At 41.3% G+C, this 19866-nt stretch overlaps 1 protein-coding gene across 1 annotated transcript in view; it reads right to left on the bottom strand.

Annotated features, from left to right (window-relative positions):
- The window catches only part of CRACR2A (calcium release activated channel regulator 2A), a 58305-nt gene that overhangs the window by 1633 nt on the left and 36806 nt on the right, over positions 1 to 19866 (bottom strand). The window contains exons 12-17 of the mRNA XM_067531060.1: positions 19356 to 19447; positions 17223 to 17550; positions 10282 to 10414; positions 8810 to 8891; positions 7261 to 7375; positions 5539 to 5640 (exon numbers count right to left, since the gene is read on the bottom strand). Coding sequence (XP_067387161.1) covers positions 5539 to 5640; positions 7261 to 7375; positions 8810 to 8891; positions 10282 to 10414; positions 17223 to 17550; positions 19356 to 19447 — 852 coding nt within the window. The remainder of the gene's footprint in view (positions 1 to 5538; positions 5641 to 7260; positions 7376 to 8809; positions 8892 to 10281; positions 10415 to 17222; positions 17551 to 19355; positions 19448 to 19866) is intronic.

Genomic DNA, 19866 nt, shown 5'->3' with positions numbered 1-19866 from the left:
AGCCTTTTTTTTTTTTTTTTTTTTTTAAGAGGAGTGTTTTTTCAGTCTTTTATTTTCTACATTTTGATGAATGTCATGACTTTAATTTACTGTGCTGTGCCTACTGAGGCCTGATACGAAAGAATGGTAGATAGACTAGCAATATTCATTTATATTTGTATTTTATTAACTGCTTAAAAGTATGCAAAAGTTTGGAATATTAATGTGCTGAATAATTGTTATAATGATACACACACTGAGGTGCTCTCTAATTTATCTCAGGACAGTTGGTGAAATTTCCTGGTTAAATATCTTAATAGTCACTCAAATACAAATTTGAAATAAAAAATGAGCTCAGGGCAACCCCCCCTTTGTTCGTCCATGTAAGAATGCAGTCAGATCTGTGAAAGGAAACCTAGCCAGCATGTGGATGATGCACATGAACCTGACTGTGAGTGGCACTGGCCTCATCTTTCTCTCTTACAACACATCAGCATCTTGTCTGAGGACAAATCGCACAAGTGATCGTGGCGAGAATCAGAACTGATTTCGCCGCAAATGCCATGTGGCAGCACAAACACTTAATGTGAGATAATGAGTTACGCCTAACTGATGCTAATCAGTCGTCTCCATCAGTTTGACAAACAGATCCTTCTCTTGATGACACAGTTGACCCTGTAGTAGAAGGAGCCATGCCTCTGAATTTTGAAGGGAAAATTTACTGACAGCGTGTACTGTGGACAACCTCGGTAGCAGATGGCAAGTTATGTCTAATTAACCAGACAAGATGCATCCTACACTGTCAAGGGAATTGGCTAATGAACTTATTGTGCAACTGACAGATATTTTTGAAAAATCATGTACATATGAGGAGACAACTAAAGAATGGGAAAAAACAAAATCAACAAGCAACGAGAGAAGAGTGATCATGGCGATTTCTGTCCTGTAGGTCTAGTTATGGAATATATGGAATAGGGGGAGATAGGGGAAAGGAGAGAAAGGAAAAAGGAGGAGTGTAGTAGCTAATAAACTAAGTACCCCACTAAACAGTAGCCTTTATTCCATCCTATAGCCTCTTGTACATCCTAAGCAATTTCTCTCCTTCCTTAATATTATTTGTGTTACAATAGCACCTATAGGGCCCATTGTGCTTGGCATCGTATGAACACATAGTAAGAGACAGTCCTTGCCCCGAAGAGCTTACACAGCTGTAAATAGACATGATGGAAGTATTTTATCCTTTGATAGATGGGGAACAGCAGTACAGGGAGATGAAGAGACTTGACCAAGACCACTCAGGCTGTCTGTGGCAGAGCCAGGAAGAGAGCCCACATTCTCCTGAGTGCTAATCCAGTGCCTTAACGATAAGACCATCCTTTTTCTTTTCTTTGAGCTCTTCAAATAGTCAGTGGTGGGTACTGTATTCTCCTTAAACAAGCTGCTGGCGGCTGCTGAATCCTCCATATGATCTTCCAAATCCTCTTCGGACTTGTTTGTCTGAAAAGTTTACTGATGAGGAGATCTCACGAAGGCAAAATTCACTGAATAGAGATTTCTTTATAAATTTACTAGAAAAGGCAAATGGACTTGTCTGTTCCCTTTTTTGCTGACTGTAGCTGTGACAGATATGGCAATTTCCTGCACTATCCTCAGGAGACCATAGTGAATTGAGTTCATATATCTTTGGGGTCCATTGCATTAAAGGAAAGGTTTATTATTGTGAACTGGGATGGTCAAAGGACTATACTGAACAATTTGGCAGATGAATGGATTTATGGGACAATATGGGTGAAATGGATTTCCTGGGGGTTGAGAGGAAATGCAAGTCCCCACCCTCTTGCCTCTGATTATGCAAAAAAACAACAACCCCCAAGAACATAAACAACCCCTGCCTTTTGAAACTACGTTCTGAGGAAAAGACCTTTGCCAGAGGATTACCTGTTCCCGGAGTCTGAAGATCAAAGGCCCAAGCTGTATAAAGAAAAGACTAACTGATTCATGGGTGGGCTTGTTCTGAGGGAAGGCTGTTATGAACTTGTAACCACAGTAAAACCACTCAGTGGGGTTTGAAGAACTGACTCCTTTACTGGAGTTGAGGTGAGCTCTGGTAAGTTTATTACTGTGCAGGTAAGTTCTATTATTTTGAATATGTTTTTGCCATCAAGATAGGTGATGGCTGGGAGCCAGAAACCTGACTGGAAAAGATTCAGAGAAGGGCAACAGAGATGATCAAGGTTATAAAATGACTAAAAAACATTAGGGTTGTTCATCTTAGAAAAGAAATGATTAAGGGTAGATATAATAGAGGTCAATAATATCATGAATGGAGTGGAAATAGTTAATAGAGAAGTGTTATTTACCCATTCCTACAATACAAAAACCAGGGGGGCACCTAATTAAGTTAATAGGCAGCAGGTTTAATACAAACACAAGGAAGTACTTTTTCCACACAATGGACAGTCAACTTGTGGAACTCACTGCCAGGGGATGTTGTGATGGCCAAGTTTATAAATTGGATTAAAAAAAGAATTACATAAATTCATGGAGGATAGGTCCAACAATGGCCATTAGCTAAGATGGTCATGGATGTAACCGCTTGCTTGCAGCGACCCTAAACCTCAGACTGCTTTAAGCCAGGAGAGGCAGCTGGGTTGGATCTCTCTAAATTGTCCTGATCTGTGCACCTGAAGCTGTGGTATTTGCCCCTGTCGGAGACAGGATGCTGGGCCAAAGGAATCACTGGTCTGACACAGTATGTCCATTCTTATGTTTTTAATGTTTTCACCTTAAGAATAAAAGGGTTTGCTTAGAAACAGCTGTGTGGTGACTTGTAACTGGTGGTACTTACAACTCTTCATAGCCTCTGAGGAGAAAGCGAAGTGCAGACACTGGCCTTTTAGTCAGGCTGGCTTGCTGGGCATATTATAGTGTAGGCAGAGAACTGTGCAACCTGGAAAAACCCCAACCAGGAGTGGGTAAGACTTATCTCTGGCCAAGAGAGGGGACAACTGGAAGCCTGAGCGTGGGAGCCCTTGGTGGACCATGGAGGAGGAACACAGGTGCATTTGCCCTGATCTGTGACAGTAACTCTACTGCCTTCTTAGAGTGAGGATTCTGGACATTATCAGATTTTTGTTAAACACGAGTACATTTGCTTCGAGGCTATTGCTCGCATTCTGCAATGTCAAGGCTGCATTCCAGAGAGTGTTGATTAATGTTGGGGTGCTTGTTCTTTAATGTTGCTGATTATGGAGCCGCTTTCTCAAGGCTTAGCTACCCCTGTCATCCACACCAGGGACTTCCCTATCCCTGCTGGAATTGTCTCCCTCATTTTATCCATTCCTGAGGTATCACACTGCATCCTCCAATCCTTTCACTTGATGAGGACTTTCTTCAGTACGCCAACATTACAACTGTATCCTTAGGCTTGCTAGAGAGGCTGCAGGAGGTCTGCTCTACAGCAGAAATCCCCAGGAAGACTTCTGGCTGATTTCTGCACCCCATTATCTAGTTAATAAGATTCCAAGCTGCTAATTACCTAAGTTTCGTGAGACAACAATAGCTGTGCTATGTGACCTCCAGTACTTTAAACATGGTCTACCAATGTTCTTGAAAACGTACTGACAATGAGCCAGATCCTCTGCTGGTGTAAATAGGCTTAACTCCTTTGATATTAATGACACTGTGGGGATTTACACCAGATGAGGATCCGGCCCAATGTAGTCTGAGTGCCCATGGAGTAATTCATGTAAGTAAGCAATTCAGGTGGATTCGTTAATGGAGATGTCATATGTGGTTTCAGAGGAATTACACTGCAATTTAGCAGTAATTAATATTCCATTAAAATAAATTATTATAAATTCAACAAGCAAATTGCTACAATTTAATTAAATCTCTGCAGCTTTTCCAATGACAAATTGTCTCTGATCACACCTTACTTTTGCTCCATCAAGCACTATATTCTAATGAGTATTCATTCATTGAATGTTATCATTTTCCATTTGACATTGTTTTACGTTACTTTTGTAAAGCGTTTTATTTCCTTACATGCCACGTTACAGTTAACGACCTGGTGGGCTGCAAGTTCTGCATGTCAGCGTGACTCATCCTCACTTTTCTAGTTGCGTATTTTTAAAAGGAGCTAAATGACAAATGGCCACCCACTCCCTCCATTTACCGTTAGTGTGTCACTTGCTTTTTACATAAGGCTACAGAAATACTACCTTGGAGTCTTCCCTAGAAAGAAACCTGCCGGGCCTGAAATTATACCTACATTTGGAGACTTACACAAAAATAAAACATATTTGCTAAATAAGAAACGTTTAGGTATTGACTAGTGTTGTCACTGAAGTCAGAGGGAATTTTGTAACTCACTACAATGGCCCTCATTAAGAAAGCACCATTCTTCATCTTATAAACACAAAATAAAAGCCATATAGCAACACAAGACCTTTACATGGAGATGTATTATTATCAGGCTGTGTATAGGCCAAACATAGCATATAGCCCAAACTCTTTAAATCATATTCACAGGGCCAAGTATTGCTCTGTTATATTGGTACAAACATGGAGTAATTCCATTGGCTTCATTGTATTTTGGACAAACTAATAAATCCGTTACCAATAAGGAATGAATAATGGGAAAATGTATTTACAGACATATCTGTGGAATCAGACATCTCATTCGAATCAGTCATATTCCTGCCCCTTTTAGTTCATTTTCTCATGAAGATCTGGACAACTCATTTCTATGTAGATGAATCTTTTGGAGGTGCTGTTCCTATGAACACACTACACATCTGCATGCAAAAAAGATGGCATCTGTGTATAAGCCATTGCTTTTGTTATTTGCTAGTCCACAGGTTCTCAAACTGTGGCTCATGGATCACAGGTGGTTTGAAGAGCACTTACGGGTAGTCCACAGAGTGCTTCTGCTGCTTCTTTTTTCCAGCTACTAAATCACTGTTAAAAGAAGCTAAAAATACGTAATGTCCTATCATTACTTTCCATGGAAGTAACTGCGGTAGGTGTCACAGGGATGTTATGGGATTGTAAATGGAGGGAGGTGCCCACAAGACAATCTATTAAGAAATTGTCTACGCTATGAAAAAAAAAAATCCTTGAGGAGATACCCCATCATGCACTATTCAGAATTCATCATTTATTATTCTGTTTAAAAATTCATCATCCAGTCGTGGATGAGAACCACCACCATCGTGACCAACCACAAATTAATAATCATCAGTAGTTACAACTCACAGGAAAACCGGAGGCTCTAATTTGTTCAGATAAATAATTTGACAAACAATTATAAATAACAAATGCAGGACATTTTTCATTTTTCAGGTAGTTCATTAAAGGACAAAATTAATCAAATAATTGCTCTCTTGAAATGGTTCACCAAGATCAACTAAAAAGTATTAAGGTTTTTTCTGCCTTCTAAAAGCAATTACCTCCTTAAAAATAATAACTTGTATTTCTGTGTTTCTAAATACAATCCAAGACCCATTAAATGCTTTCATATTTTAATTATTGCCAATTCCTTTCTCCATACTGTACCTTGGCTAGATGTTCTCCTAGTCCGTAAGGGACTTCTCGTTCTTTTTCATTATCAGTTTTATTACCCAGCAAAAGGACAGGTATATTCTCTCCAGTTGCCTCCTGCAGAGCAAAGAACAATATACCATATTGCACTAAATATCTCAACATAATTAAAATATTTTAAAAAACGATTACAGATGAAGCAGAGACCAAACCCACAAGGGTGCCAACATGAAAATGAAAATACTGAAGATGAATCAGACAAGTTAAGTGTTATTTTATGAAGAACGATATCAGGCATTATCAGGCATTATCAGGCATTATCAGGCATTGGAGAAAAGGAATAAAAGAGATGTGTGCTAAAAATGTACTACCATACTTGACAATCCTTGAATAACAGAGCAGCTCAGTAATCATTCAGACTTAAACAAACAAACAAAAAACAAAATAAAAAACAAAAACAAAGAAATACTGTGCTAAATATAACCACAGGTATATGGCTCCAACTTTTCTAATTAGATGGGATTAAAAACAATTGAATGGGGATACAATTATAACAATCAAAGTACATAATGTAAATGGAGATAATACACTTGATCAAATGTAATTCTGAAAAGTGGTAATATTTGTTACCAAATAAAACACTGTCAGAATGAGTACATCAGATATTAAGTGTGCACATTACCTGAGTTAAAGGCAATGGATTTGGCCGTATGTCTTAAACGCAGTACCAGTTAATATCTCCCAAAATTAGTCAGCCACGATGAATCATATATGTAAAATATTGGAATTGAAAAGAAGACAATGTTTCTTTATCAAAACTAAAATTCTGTTCTAAAGACAATTTTTAATTTGCTGAATTATTGTAACTGTTGATTAGTTCAGAAAACATGTTAAATAAGATCCTGATCCTGCAAATAATTCATACTGGGTTCACTTCAATGGTGCTACTCACACTAGTCAAGGCTACTGATCGTAGTAAGTATTTGAACACTTGGGGCCTGACTCCAAAGTACAGAGCCCACCTAGTGGCCAGAACTGATAGCAGTGTTTCATATGTTAGCATACTGTGCTTATTGCCATAAAATCTGAATAGATAAGAGCATTTTTAAGCCGCAAAAAGCTCTTTGGAGCAGAGACTATGACTAGATGTGGGCAGGAGGAGAAAACTAAGATGTTCCCTGCATTTTTTTCCAGGAAGCTGAATCCTATCAAGTAAACCAGTTTTACAGCACTTACTGTGGATCCTATTGACTTACATGTGCAATCTAATTAAAATCTCCTAAATGAAAGATGTAGCAGTTGCAAAACTATCTCTTATGAATTACATCGCTGCACTGAAGCATCCTTCAGCACCAATAACAATGTAGGAGCCCTCAGTTGAATGACCTTTAATAAAATGTATGCTGATATGGGAAGTGGAGAAGTGCATGCTGGGAATTCTTTTCTTCTGATTAAGCCAGGTACCAGGAAAGATCATCCAGTCAATGGTGGCCACTGAAGAGATTTTACTCCTTGAAATTTTAGAATGACTATTGTCTTACTCCAAAATGAATGTAGGGCTTGGCAGCTTTGTAAACTCAAGTTCTATATAGAACTGTGTAATTGCTACAGCACAAGAAGCGACAGTGCCTTACTTCCTCCTTATTGCCCTACTCATAATGCCCACCTGAAGGGAGCACCTCAAGGAGTTAGAGGATGGGGTCAGAGTAGTTTAGATTTAAAGCTATGTCCTCTTACCTCAATGCTCACCAACCACTGTTTGACAGCTGTGAATGTCTCTTTTGCTGATATATCATACATCACAATGACACCATCGGCTTTTCTGAAAAACTGCTTGGTAATACTGCGGTACCTGCAAACAAGAATCTGTTTATAGCCCTTTGCCTTAGAGCCGTAGCAATGTGACAATATGATTACCGTGTAGTATTCAGAAGCTTCAGTCTTGCGGCATTGAAGGTTTTTACACAGGGTTCTAGATAGAACCTTTGCATTCTCATTAGTTCAGTTTGGCCCATGGATATATGGGCATGCAGAGCCAAATATCTTCTTAAAGCCCAGTTCTGCAACCCTTATGCATATGTGTAATCCCACTACTCATTCAAGTAGTCCTATTCAAGTCAATGGGACAACACACGAGCTGCAACAACAGTATGTCTGTAGAGCTTTTCATTTATAGATGTTACACTAATTTACAAAGATGGATAAGCTTATTACCCTCATTTACAGAAGCACAGTAAACTGAGACATAGAAATCAATGGCAGAGATGGGAAAAGAACTCACCATGTTGCCATGCTAAGGTTTATTCACATGAGTAAGAGCTGAAGGACCAAAGCTTCATTTACTTAGCTTACATATGAATTTCCACTCAGGGGATGCATTTCTGCTCTGACGTGCAGAATGGATTTTTTCCTACTTATTTTACACATGAAACCTCCATTGTTATCACTGACAATTCCATGTACTAAATGAATGTGAAATTCGCAATAGAATGCGGTGCAGATCTGAAGGGAAAACTCAGTCACCCCGTGAAACACGGTAAATGAGTATGGAACTCACAGTCTCAATAATGAAAAGATGAAGTAAACAAAAATGTGCAGAAAGTGTTCTGAAAAATCCTGCTGCTGACACTTTCCCTTGTCTTTCTGTTCTTGTAATACTGATGGTAGCATGTACACTCTTACTCATACCTCACGGCCTCCTAACCTCACCTTGTGTGTCATTGCAGGAGTTCCTGATTCCTGTACAGAGTTGGTGAGAAATAATACTTTGTGTGAAAAATTATTCAGGCTTCAATTGAAAAAATTTTTTGAATATTGAACACTTTTCAATTTTTAGCAACCGAAAACGGCAATATTTTTGTTTTTTTCAACCCAAATTAATGTTTTTCTTCTTCTTCTTTTTTTTTTTTGGTCTTTCAATGAAAACATGAAAAGTGTAAATAGAAACTGATATTTTGTGTGTGAATATTTCCATTTTGTTAAAAAGTAATTTTCGGTTGGAAAACCTTTCTGACAGAACATTTTCAACCAGCTCTGCTCCTTAACGGTATCTTGTGGGACTATTTCTTTAAGAGTCTCTGCAACAGGCTGGCAGGATTTGCCTGAAACACCCCCGTTAGCAAATATTGATCCTGCTGGGAAAGGATCAAAGGCCTACTCTCATTTTCGCTGAACTCAATGATAATATGCCCATTTCTCCCCACTTCTGAGGAGCAGGATTGAGCCCCAGGCTGCTATTTTCTAAATTCACAGAGTAGTAGAGTAAAAAATTAAGGCATTTTCTTACCGTTCCTGCCCAGCAGTGTCCCAGAGTTGCAGGGCTACCTGGCTGTTATCCACTGTCACAGTTTTCACACTGTAATCTATACCTATAAACACAGCACATGTTGTCTTTTTATACACTCAGTTTCATTTCTGATGGCCTGATCAAGTTCATAGTAGTTTAAAGGTAACAGTCTCATGTTTAAACAAACCACAAATATTTCTAACTTGTGTTCATTGGTTCAGAAGGCATACAATAAATCTTGGCCCTTAACAATAGACTAAGAACAGGCAGCTTTTATTTGCTATTTTTGAAAGTAATAACAAAAATATTAAATGTAAATGTGTTAATACATTAATTTAAGCCACAAAAAGTCAGGATGAGTAACATTTTTAAAAGAGCCTAAGTGATTTAGGAGCCTTCGAAGTCCCATTGAAAATCAACATCACTTAGGCTCCTAAGCCATATGGGCAAATTTGAAAATTTTGCCTACTATGCTTAAATAGGTTCTTTCCAGCTTTGGTTTATACACTCCTTGGATATTTATAGTAATACTTGTTCTAACTGTTCGGATATACCACCTCCTTCTGCAACACGCTACTTGGATCTGCTCCTGCACCACTGAGGTCATTGGGAGTGTTGCCACTGACTTGAATGGAAGTAGCATCTGGTCCTAATGCCTTCAGCGAGTAATCAGAAAATTCAGAAGGATTGTGGAGGATATTTCCACTACCAGAATCTAGTTCCATGGAAGCAGGTTTGAGTTGCACCTCGGTTTGTCAGGGTTTTGAATGACTGACCAGCTGTTCTGCGCAGTCTGCTCTGTCAGTCTTATCAGCAGTTCTTATCTTTATCGTGTTACTTTTGGCTTATCTGTATTTGCAGGCCAGCCAAACCACCACCAACATTGTGGTGTGATTCACACCTGTCATGAGTTACTGTTGCGCATTAGGGGTTACATTTAAAGACTACCCACCTAAACTGCAGCCCCAAATCTACATCAGCGCCTTCCTTCTGGGAGCCCCAGGAAATTATGCACATAGTCTAAAGGTCTGGTTGCAAGTGCAACAGATGCAAGCGCATGCTATGTTGGCACAAATTAAGCACCCAGGTTTGTAAATTTATCGTTAACATTTTTCGCTTTTGCTCTGTTCAAAGATTATCTTGTACAGAGCAATTATGATTTCAGGGATGGTCATAAGGGCACAAGGAGACATGAGGAAAAATCCTGGTTCCATTGAAGTCAACGGGAGTTTTGCCATTGACTTCAATGAGTCGAGGATTCCATCAGTGGGTTCTAATTTTAACTCTGCCACTAATCCGCTCTGTAACCTCAGGTAACTCACATCACTTCTCTGTCTCTTCGCTTCCCCACTTTGGGCCAAGGACTTTCCTTCATTATGCATTTGTACAGTGCCTAGCACAACTGGGATGCAGTTTTGGCTGGAGCCTCTGCATGTTACTGGAAACATCATCACCATGTTTCTTAAACTTACCCACAGTAGCAGATGTGCCCGGGGAAAAGCGGTCTTCGCAGAATCGCTTTAAAAATGAAGTCTTTCCCACACTTGAATTGCCCACAAAAACTATCTTGAATAAGCGATCAGGGGCACGGTATATTCTCTCCTCCTTCAAGTAAGGACAAAAGTTAGTTGACAATTTAAACTCTAACTCTGAACTCTGTTGCCTTTTCTGATTTGTAAAGACTTAAACATGACCTGCAAAGGAGGGAAAAAATTGAGGGTGCACCTTTTCTCATTCTTGGGGATTGATGAAATAACCTTAAGAATTTTTTGTTTATTTGTTTTTGTTTTCCCTCGATGACATCCCCAGTATCGAGTCTGGCCTCCCTTGGTTTTAGTAAAAGACTCTGTAGAGTTCTTAGCTGTGAATTCCGAGCCTTTTTGTCACATAACAGAAGGAGTGAAGTATTGAATTTTTATCAAAGTTGTATTTTTTCCCAAGAATTTCTAACAACTTTGAGCTCAATTTTTTGAGTCAACGTAATTTTCTTTTTAGTCCAAAACAGAAAAAAAATACAGCTCTCATGCTGGTTTAATAACTCCATGGACTCAGCAATTCTATCTGATTCCCATTCAAATTTTGGGGTGCAAGCCCCGTGTGAGCAGAAATAAAAAGCTTTGCATTTACCCCTGCAAATCGAAACCAAAAAGCGCTGCACAGCTCTGTTCAGAAGATCCACCCGCACTAAACTTTATGCTGGATTGTGTGTCTTTACCTAGAGAACACAAGCAAATTTATCAATTGGTTTACACATTCTATTGCCTGATTGTGGTCTCAGTTGCTACTGGTGTAGCTTCATGAGCTTCAATGGAATTACTCCCGATTTATACCAGTGCAAAACTGATAGAAATGAAAGGAGAATCAGGCCAAATTAATCCAGCTGTTAATCTTAGGCAGGGTGGGGTTATCACCTTTTAGCTCTTGAGTATAAGGGAAGAATAATTTATTTGCCTGCACATTTTCCGTGTTCCGTAGATTAAACTGAGTGGGATGCTGGAGAAGAATATTTCTGATCTATTTTAAGTAAGTCATTATTCTAAAATCCTTTCCCTTATATTTTCAGCTGTAGTGCATCGGGGAAAAACGGAGCTGCACCAGTGAGTTTGCAGTGGGTGCCAGAACAATTGTGCTGCTCTCGGACAGAGAGGCTGAAGGAGGAAGGCCAGGAGGGATGCACGTTACTAATTCTGTAGAAAAAGAGGCATGGCGATTACCCCCTATAATGCAGAGTGGGCACTCCAACATGTGCACGAGGGTACTGAGGGCTGGCCCAGATCTTCCAGTAGGCAGTCTGCCTGGCATTCCCTTCAATGCTAGGTAGAAATCTAGCCCACCCAATATTCTGTAGTGCTCTTAAGAAAATACTGACATATTATGGGGAAAAAATACTTGTCTTGGTGCTAGAGAAAAAAGTACTCCACAGTGTCCTTTAACTGTAAGAAATCCATTCACCAGAATCAACATTTGGAGCGTATCTATCCATTCATCCACGCCTCTCAGGCCACGGCTACGCTGACGGCAGCAAATTCGCCGCCGTCAGATCGATTTCTCTGGATCGACTGAGCAGTCAGTGCAGACCCGCTCAGTCGATCCAGAAATCGACGTACTAAGACCAGCTACACAAGTAGCGTAGCGCTGCGTTGATGGGAACGCTGCAGTGCAGACGGAGCGCAGAAGAGACGCTCAGCAGGCGACGGGAGTTACGCATGTTTTTTGCGTACTTTGCGTAACTCCCATCGACTGCCGCCAAATCTCCCAGGTAAGTGTAGGCAGGGCCTGAGGCACTTTCTCAAGTCTTCTGAAAATTATCCTGCGCCTATTTGGAACAGCAATCATCATGCAGTGTGTGTAAATCTGGGTGCTGGGAAATAACACACAGACACACACACCTTGGATTGAAAGGCCCTAAACCACAATTCTATTAGTTCACAACAATAGCTCAGTTAGCCAGCATAAAAAAAAATCTCATCCTCAGCTGCCACACACAAATCGGTAGGGTTAGCAGTCTGAGGGCCCTTTGGGTCTCAGCTCAACCCAGGAATTGCCCAGTCAGCCATTTCCCTATCAGATGCATCAGGCCCACTGCTGAGGAAAACATACTTTTGTAATCCGACAAATGGTTCCAATGCCGCATCTAAACCAAGCATAGAGATGAGCCCCTTCATCTCCTTATGTCAGGACTAAGCCATCCAACAGCTATTGCTAATGATTCCAGCTGTGCGAGCTGCAGCTGCTAATAGCTTGTTATGTCTCTGGCAGTTTTTAGTTGAACACTTAGCTTCAGATGACCGCCTGCTGGATGCACTAGAAGTCTAACCCTATGCCCTGACCAATCTGTCCTGTGGGCAAAATTTCTTCCCCCTCCCAACATGGGAATCAGTCACTGCTTGGAAACCTGTGCTCTGCAGAAAGAAGTTACAAGGCTAGAAATAAACTCTGCCCAGACTATTAGGTCTTGAATTGGAAAGGTACTTTGCCATATGTTATTGGAATATAAATTTCTCTTAGGTTTACAATGTGGTCTCAGATTTTTATCTCAATGATATGTGCTGCTCGTGACCTTCCGATGCACAGCACACAACCAAAGTAATATATGTCAGTTGTTGGCAGGTTTAATAGAAGTGTGCAGGGTGGAAGGCATAAACCGTCAATGGTCCATCTTGTTGGAACAGAGAGAGGCAAATTGTATCTAACTGTGCCAGCCTGGCTTGCAGCTCCTTCCATGATTCACCAGATGAAGTGCAGACGATGGGTTTTGGATCGGGAGTGTAATTTTAATCTTTAACAGGGTCCCCACAGAAGGTTGCTTCAGCACATCCTTGGGCACCCTAGCTACAACATCCTAACCAGTGCCACCTGCTTTGAAGATGGGCTGCCCAGCTATGGGCCCTACTGTGATGTGGAGGTTGCTGGCACATTGCACTGCTTTGGTGCCCTCCCTGAGAAATTTTCCATCTGTGCTGGGGACAGAAAAAGGCTCCTTAATTTCTGTAAGAGAACTGATTTACACAGGCTCTGCCCTCCCTTCTGATGAGGGGCTCCCAGAATATTAGCAACTAACCAATTCATTTGGAATGTCAGGTAAAGAGGGAGGCTTTCTACCAGCGATCCTGAGCTCCCTGACTCAGTACAGAAAGGAATGGGATCAAAGAAAGTAGCAGTATGAGGGTATTAGACTTCAGGAAAGCAAACTCTAGGGAATTAAAAACATCTAGGTCTGGATGCTCCCCTCCCCAAGGCAGTGTGGAGAACAGAAAGGCCTCCTGTTGAGAACAGGGCCTGGGTGGCTTTATGGGTGAGCTATAGGATTATCTGGTATAATTCTGCCTCCATAACATTATCACCTCTAGACGCTGCATGGCATTTACACTGAAGATCCACTGTATAGCATAATGTGGGATGAGGTCGACTGGAGAAGAAGGGGGACAACCACTCCACACGGCACATCCCCATAGGGACTCCTTGCAACTTACGAAGCAGCGGCAGGAGTGATTCCTCCTCTGCAGCTTTAACCAACTCCACACAAACTGAATAGCATGTGGTAGGGGTGGTCACTAATGGAACAACAGTCCCCCCTCTCTCCCAGCCATGCTGGTGGGAAAAGCCAGAAGGGAAAGGGAAGCAGGGTCCTAGCATTGGATGGCAAGAGATCAGAGTGGCTGTACCTCACAAGCTGGCAGTGGTCACACTCACAACCGGTAATCTCTAGTACAGGGATTGCTCACTTCTAGCACCCGTGGAGTGCTAGTCATCTCAAAGGCAGCAGGAAGAAGAGAGTGTCCTGTGCCCCCACCTTCCAAACTAGTCCATGGGCTTGCTTGTCCATGCAGGGAAAGAAATGCTGCAACCTCTTATGAGAAGAGGGCATGCTCCCTGCCCTGAACCATGCTTCCCAGTGGGAGCCTGCTGGGGTGAGGAGGTTCTGCCTGACAACCAGGACACAGCTGGGGTTAAAGGGCACAAGAGAGCCCATGTTGTGATGGGATAGTCCCTTCACTGGCAGTGAGCTGAGCTAGATGACCTAGTTGGACTTTTCTCTCTCTAATTTCGGTGATGTTATACTTCGGGGAGTCCTAGACTTTTGGAAGCAAGGATATACAAAATGTGCTGTGCGGTATATACAAAGCACCAGAGGAGTCAGATTATTCCATCGGGTGCACATCAATAGCTCCCATTGATATCTGTGGATGCCAAGTGTACCCATTTGAGGGCAGAATTTTGGCACAGACATTCATTATTATTGTTATTAATTTGTATTACAGTAGCTCCTAGAACCCCCGGCTGAAGTTGGGGCCCCATTGGGCTATGCACTGTATAAACACACAGCATGAGACAGTATCTGCCCCAAAGATCTGACTGACAAAGGGTGGGAGGGGATTCACAGAATCACAAAGAGGGGATGTGACTTTCCCAAGATCACCCAAGCAGAAGAGCTGGGAATAGAACCTAGATTTCCTGAATTCTACACACAGTTCTGAGCTACTAGACCATGCTACTTCTCAAAAAAATGACTGCTTCTAAAATACAAAGGACTTGATGAAATACTGAGCAATCTCAATATTTTAAGTTCCTCATATCAATTTGTTTAAGAAACCAGCTAATAGATTTTCCAATTGCCATCTAATGTTACTAATAAGCTAATTCTCTGATTAAAATCCTTAATGTACAACAGCATGATAATACATTTTCTGACAGCTAACTAGCACTGGGACATCTTTCTATTAATTAAGTACTGAATGAGTTCAGCAGTTATCTTCTGAGAAGGATCCACTTAATCGTAAGTGGAGGAAAGATCCAATTGTCCAGAGTAAGAAGTACACAATAAATGAGGATACTTCTATGTTCAGAACAGTACAAAAAGTACCATGTGGTGATCTCATATTAATGATCTAAGTAGCTGTGATGAGCTTTCCTTTTTTTAATGGGAAGGCATTTCTCTATCTTGGTTATACTTTATAAAAAAGTGCGCCAATTATAACAGTCATTATGTAACCATGGCAGCATTTTATGACACTTTGAAAGATGTGCATAGTACCGTTTTCTTTTAGAAAAGAGAGCTCTATAATTAAGAATGAGCATACCTATTTTTCCATACCTTAATCTTTTTAAATATACTTCAGGAATCAAACACTGGCTCACACTTAATAGCTATACTAAAATTAGATAGTAATTATAGTTAGCTACAAGGGAATAACAGTGGGAGTAAGGTTTTTGACTGCAGAGTTACTCTTTCCTGACTATAATTTTATAAAATCAGGACTATGCACACAATTCAGTTTTCTGATGCAAACATTAATGTCAGAGTAGAGCTAGAAGAAATGTGCTGAATTTTGATTTTTCAGTGAAAAAAAATTGTTCAAACTTTGACCCAAAAAGATAGATAATTTTTTCTCAGTTTTGCAAAAACTGAAAAAAAACCCAAACCCCATTTTTCCATCTGCTATAAAAACTTGTTCAAAATTTAATCAAGATTTCAAATTTTGATCAAAAACAAAAAAGACAATTTTTCCATATATGTGTTCACAAAAAGCTTCCCCTTCTTTTTAACTAGCTCTTCACTTTAGTGGATCCTCCAGTCCCATTTCCCAGTATTCTCATAATTTCAATGTTCCTAAACAGTCCCTAAACAGTTGACTGTCTCATCTTCACTTTGAACATATCCAGTGAGATTTTTCCATAACTACCTTTTAGTACTGTAGCTTGAGTCAGTGCTGAACTGACCTTGATCTTATAAAGATTGTAAGAAATTTCCTAATGTGCTTACAGAAAATGTTTAATTTAATTCACATAATTCCTTGGAAGCTCACTATCATAACACTTAGGTATCTTTTCAGCTGATGCCTGACTTCCCTATTTTACACCATGTAACCGGGAGGGGTAGTCCCCCTCTGAGAAGGATCTAGAGGGGGAGCCAGCCCCACCCTGGCTGGTAGAGCCCCAAAGCAAAAACCCCTGACTGGAAACAGGTGGGCAGGGCCAGACCTTTAAAAGCCCCAGGGACACCACCTGACCGGAAGCAGGGGGGCGGAGCCAGGCCTTTAAAACCCAGGTCTGCGAGCCCAGTCAAGAGAGGATGGCTGAGGGAGAAGGATGCCTCTCCTCCTAGGTTCCCAGCTAGGGCCAGATCAGAGACCCATGCTGAGAGGGAACAGGTGGTCTTGCACTTGGTCTGGGAGCTGGAGGAGGCCTGACCTGAGCAGTACAGGGCCTGGGACCTGGAGAACCTGCCGGAAGAGCTGCCCTCCGTGGAGGAAGCCATGGAGTTGCCAGAGCTGCCACCTGTGGATGAGGAGGGCCTCGTAGGTGACTCGAAGAAGGCAGGTACTGGGGGTTTTGGGGAGGAAGAAGCCCAGGGGCAGCCTCAAGTTTGTGGCTGAGTCTGTGGCAACCTGGGCGGCGTGTTGTGGCAGGAGCCCCGCCGACCCCGTGGCAAACACACTGGGCTAGGACACAGTGGAGATGGGTGGGCCTGCGTCCCCTTCCCTAGCAACCCCAAGAGAGCCTCACCCTCCATACCGCTCCAGAGAGCGGGCCTGCTTACTGGCCAGCCCTGCTGGAGGGCCTGGTGCTAGGCTGCTCCCGGCAGGAGATAGCTGGGAGGGGTGGTCCCACTCTGAGAAGGCCCCAGAGGGAGGGGCCTGGATGCTGCCCCCTGCTTCCAGGGGCTTGTCCACACACCATCAAAATGAATTTTAGGCACAAATCTGCATTAAGGCACCTTATGCAATCAAGTAGTCAGAGGCCTAAGTAATCCGCTCTGCATGCACAAATCAATTAGACGAGTAACAATGTGCACCCAAATTGTATAGGTGGAACCTGTGTCTATAAAAGCGAAGCCAAATGATTTTGGCTTGTGAAAGTAATTTATTATATTATACCCTCCATCTTCATTTAAGGTAAATTGTTCTCTTACATTTGACTGTGTTTCTTTCCCTACTGGCTGTCCTCTGGGAGATGATGGTATATAGTCTGGAGATGGTACAATTTGCTTCTCATCCATTTCCTTTTCCGGGGAGGCACTGTCATTTTCTTCTGTCCACTTGCTTAACTGCTTCTCAAGTGGCATATCAAGAAGCTGGGGTAGGTGATCTTCTTCAATAGATATTATTCTTTGCAGATGTTTTGTTTGAGTCATCCCCCCACTAGTACCATGGTCAGACTCTGAAGAAAGATATCCATTCAAACCAATAGAATTTCTCCTCCTTAAGTTATTGTAAATATCGTCTTCTTCAGAGGATTGGCTAGATAAAGATTAGAAATAAGTAAGTTACAAGATAACATTAAGCCTGATTATCTCATTTACACTGGTGCAATTCCATCCAGTGGAGTTACTCCTGACTTAAATTAGTGTAACAGAGTGCAGAAGCAAGTCCATTACAATATCTATTATGTAGAGCAGAGTTAGACTGTACAGTCAATTGACTATTGAAAAGTAAGTTAAACATTCATTATATGAGTGTGTGTATAAAATCAGTGTAATACATATATAACCCATACAGAAGGCAATATAACAATATTAATATTTTTGGCTGAAAATTCAGACATGAATAAAAGTGAATTTAGGCTCATCCTAACCTGGTTGGAGTAGCCATTGTAAGCGACCCAGGTTGCTTGTTCAAAATGAACAAAACCTTTCTACCTGAGACCTAATTCTGGCTTGAGTAGTAAGGCCCAGATACTTAACTGGTATGAATCAGCATAATTCCATTGACATGTCTGGAGGTAGGCTAGTTGAATGTCTGGCTCTCGGTACCTAAACTATATATAATTCCACCTACAAGTTCTCACCCTTCTTTAAATTCATGGTGTTTCATAATTTCACAGTTCAAAGGACTGAACCACCCACTCTATATCCTTTTAGAGACTCTTACATTGGCCCATAACATCAAGGTGACATGCCACTGCTCTACCCAGGTTTTCTTTGCCCAAAAGAAGCTTGTTAATATGACTTGGAGACCGTAAATCCTGTTCCCATTTATTTCATATTTATGATCATGTCATTCAGATTGAAATTGCCCATGTTCTTATGTCTTATCTGTCCCATGGTCTAATGCATGACAGCTAGTCAGCTGCTATCTACAGTAAGGGGTGGTGTGGAGGTGCACTCCTCTAACAGAAGTTCCTGAAAGGATCATGCCACATTAATGCTGATCCAAGCAACACCAGGTACAGATCTGGCTCCTACTGTTCCCAGAACTGAGGAAGCCTAAAGATGACTAAACCTCCTTTCTCTTCACGCCTAAGCAGCAGGGACAGTGTATTAGCCATAGCTGAAAATATGACCCTAGATTTCTAATTTGTTAAAAGAGCACTGTAACTGGGTTGTCTTGGTGGCTTGTCAGGGTGTGACTCCTGTACCGCAGGTCCCCCATGGTTGTCACCCTTCTCAGATCTGATGCCAAGGTGCCTTAGCCCTCCAGCTAAGGTACAAAGGAGTCTTACCACTCCCAGCGTGTTAGAGTACAAAACTAAAAGGAAAACAGTGAACTAAACATCAGGTGCATCTGAGGATTTGTCAGCAGGACACTACCCTTTTGCTCAAGAATTGTCTTTGAGTGACTAGTCCTTTCTTGTCTGTCTTCCTGGACCTAGTCATCCCATCCACCAAATGCTTCATCCAGTTAGCAACCTGCCTTATGCTCTTGGCTGCAAGCTGCAATCAGACTTCCCTTGCTGAGTTGCTCTCCTTCCTGGTCAGCCCTTATCTGGGCTAGATGTCCTCCTTTTAACTCCCCTCTCCATGCCTGACACTGGCTGTCGGTTTAGCAGGGCGGGGTCAGCTGGGTCACAGACTCTCCTTAACCCTCTTACTGCCGGTGTGCAGTTTATCTGCCTCATTAAACCCCTCATTGCCAGTGTGGGGAACATAGACACTCAGATGACATACCAATGGGCACCTTTGAAATCCATGCAATATCAATATTACACTAACAGTTCCAAGTTGGTTATTTCAAGAACAATCATGGTGAAGTGAGCATTCTACATCTTTTGTGCACCTTCCCCATAACTATCAAACATATGTCAAATAGCAAAATTAAGTTCTTACCTCTTAAGTGATGCTTTTCCCTCTACATATTTGCCAATGACAGATCCTGATCTTTGTTTCCAGTTGGCTTTTGAAGCATTTGTGTTACATTTCTGCAGAAATATATTATTTCTCTTACTAATTTACTTCTGCTATTTGTTATGGTTAATAAAACAGCCTGTTTCTTGCTTGTTTTTAGATAATGTAGTGATGGGAACAACAAAGTCATTGATGGATTAGCAGAGAGGCAAATCCAGATAAACAAATAAAACATGGAAAATCTAGATCCTACAACAATTAATCTCCCTTATAGACCCAGTGGACCAGATCATAAGGCAGTGTAAATCAACAGAGTTCCATTGAAATAAATGAAATCAACAGAGCTATGGTCTTTAAACCAGCTGATGAACTGATCGTGTATCACGCCTTCTTGTAAAAAGAGAAAACAGATCACCTCTGCAAATGATCAGACATCATAAATCTGAATTATCTTTAGTAGAGAAAAGGAAGCCATGGTATCTTTCAGGTCCCG

Source organism: Emydura macquarii, unplaced genomic scaffold (genome assembly GCF_026122565.2).
Source record: "Emydura macquarii macquarii isolate MOO-44397 ecotype Brisbane River unplaced genomic scaffold, CSIRO-AGI_Emac_v2 contig_3122, whole genome shotgun sequence".
Taxonomy (NCBI): Eukaryota; Metazoa; Chordata; order Testudines; family Chelidae; genus Emydura; species Emydura macquarii.
The sequence above is the reverse complement of the archived record's forward strand: the minus strand, read 5'-3'. Positions and strand labels throughout refer to the sequence as shown.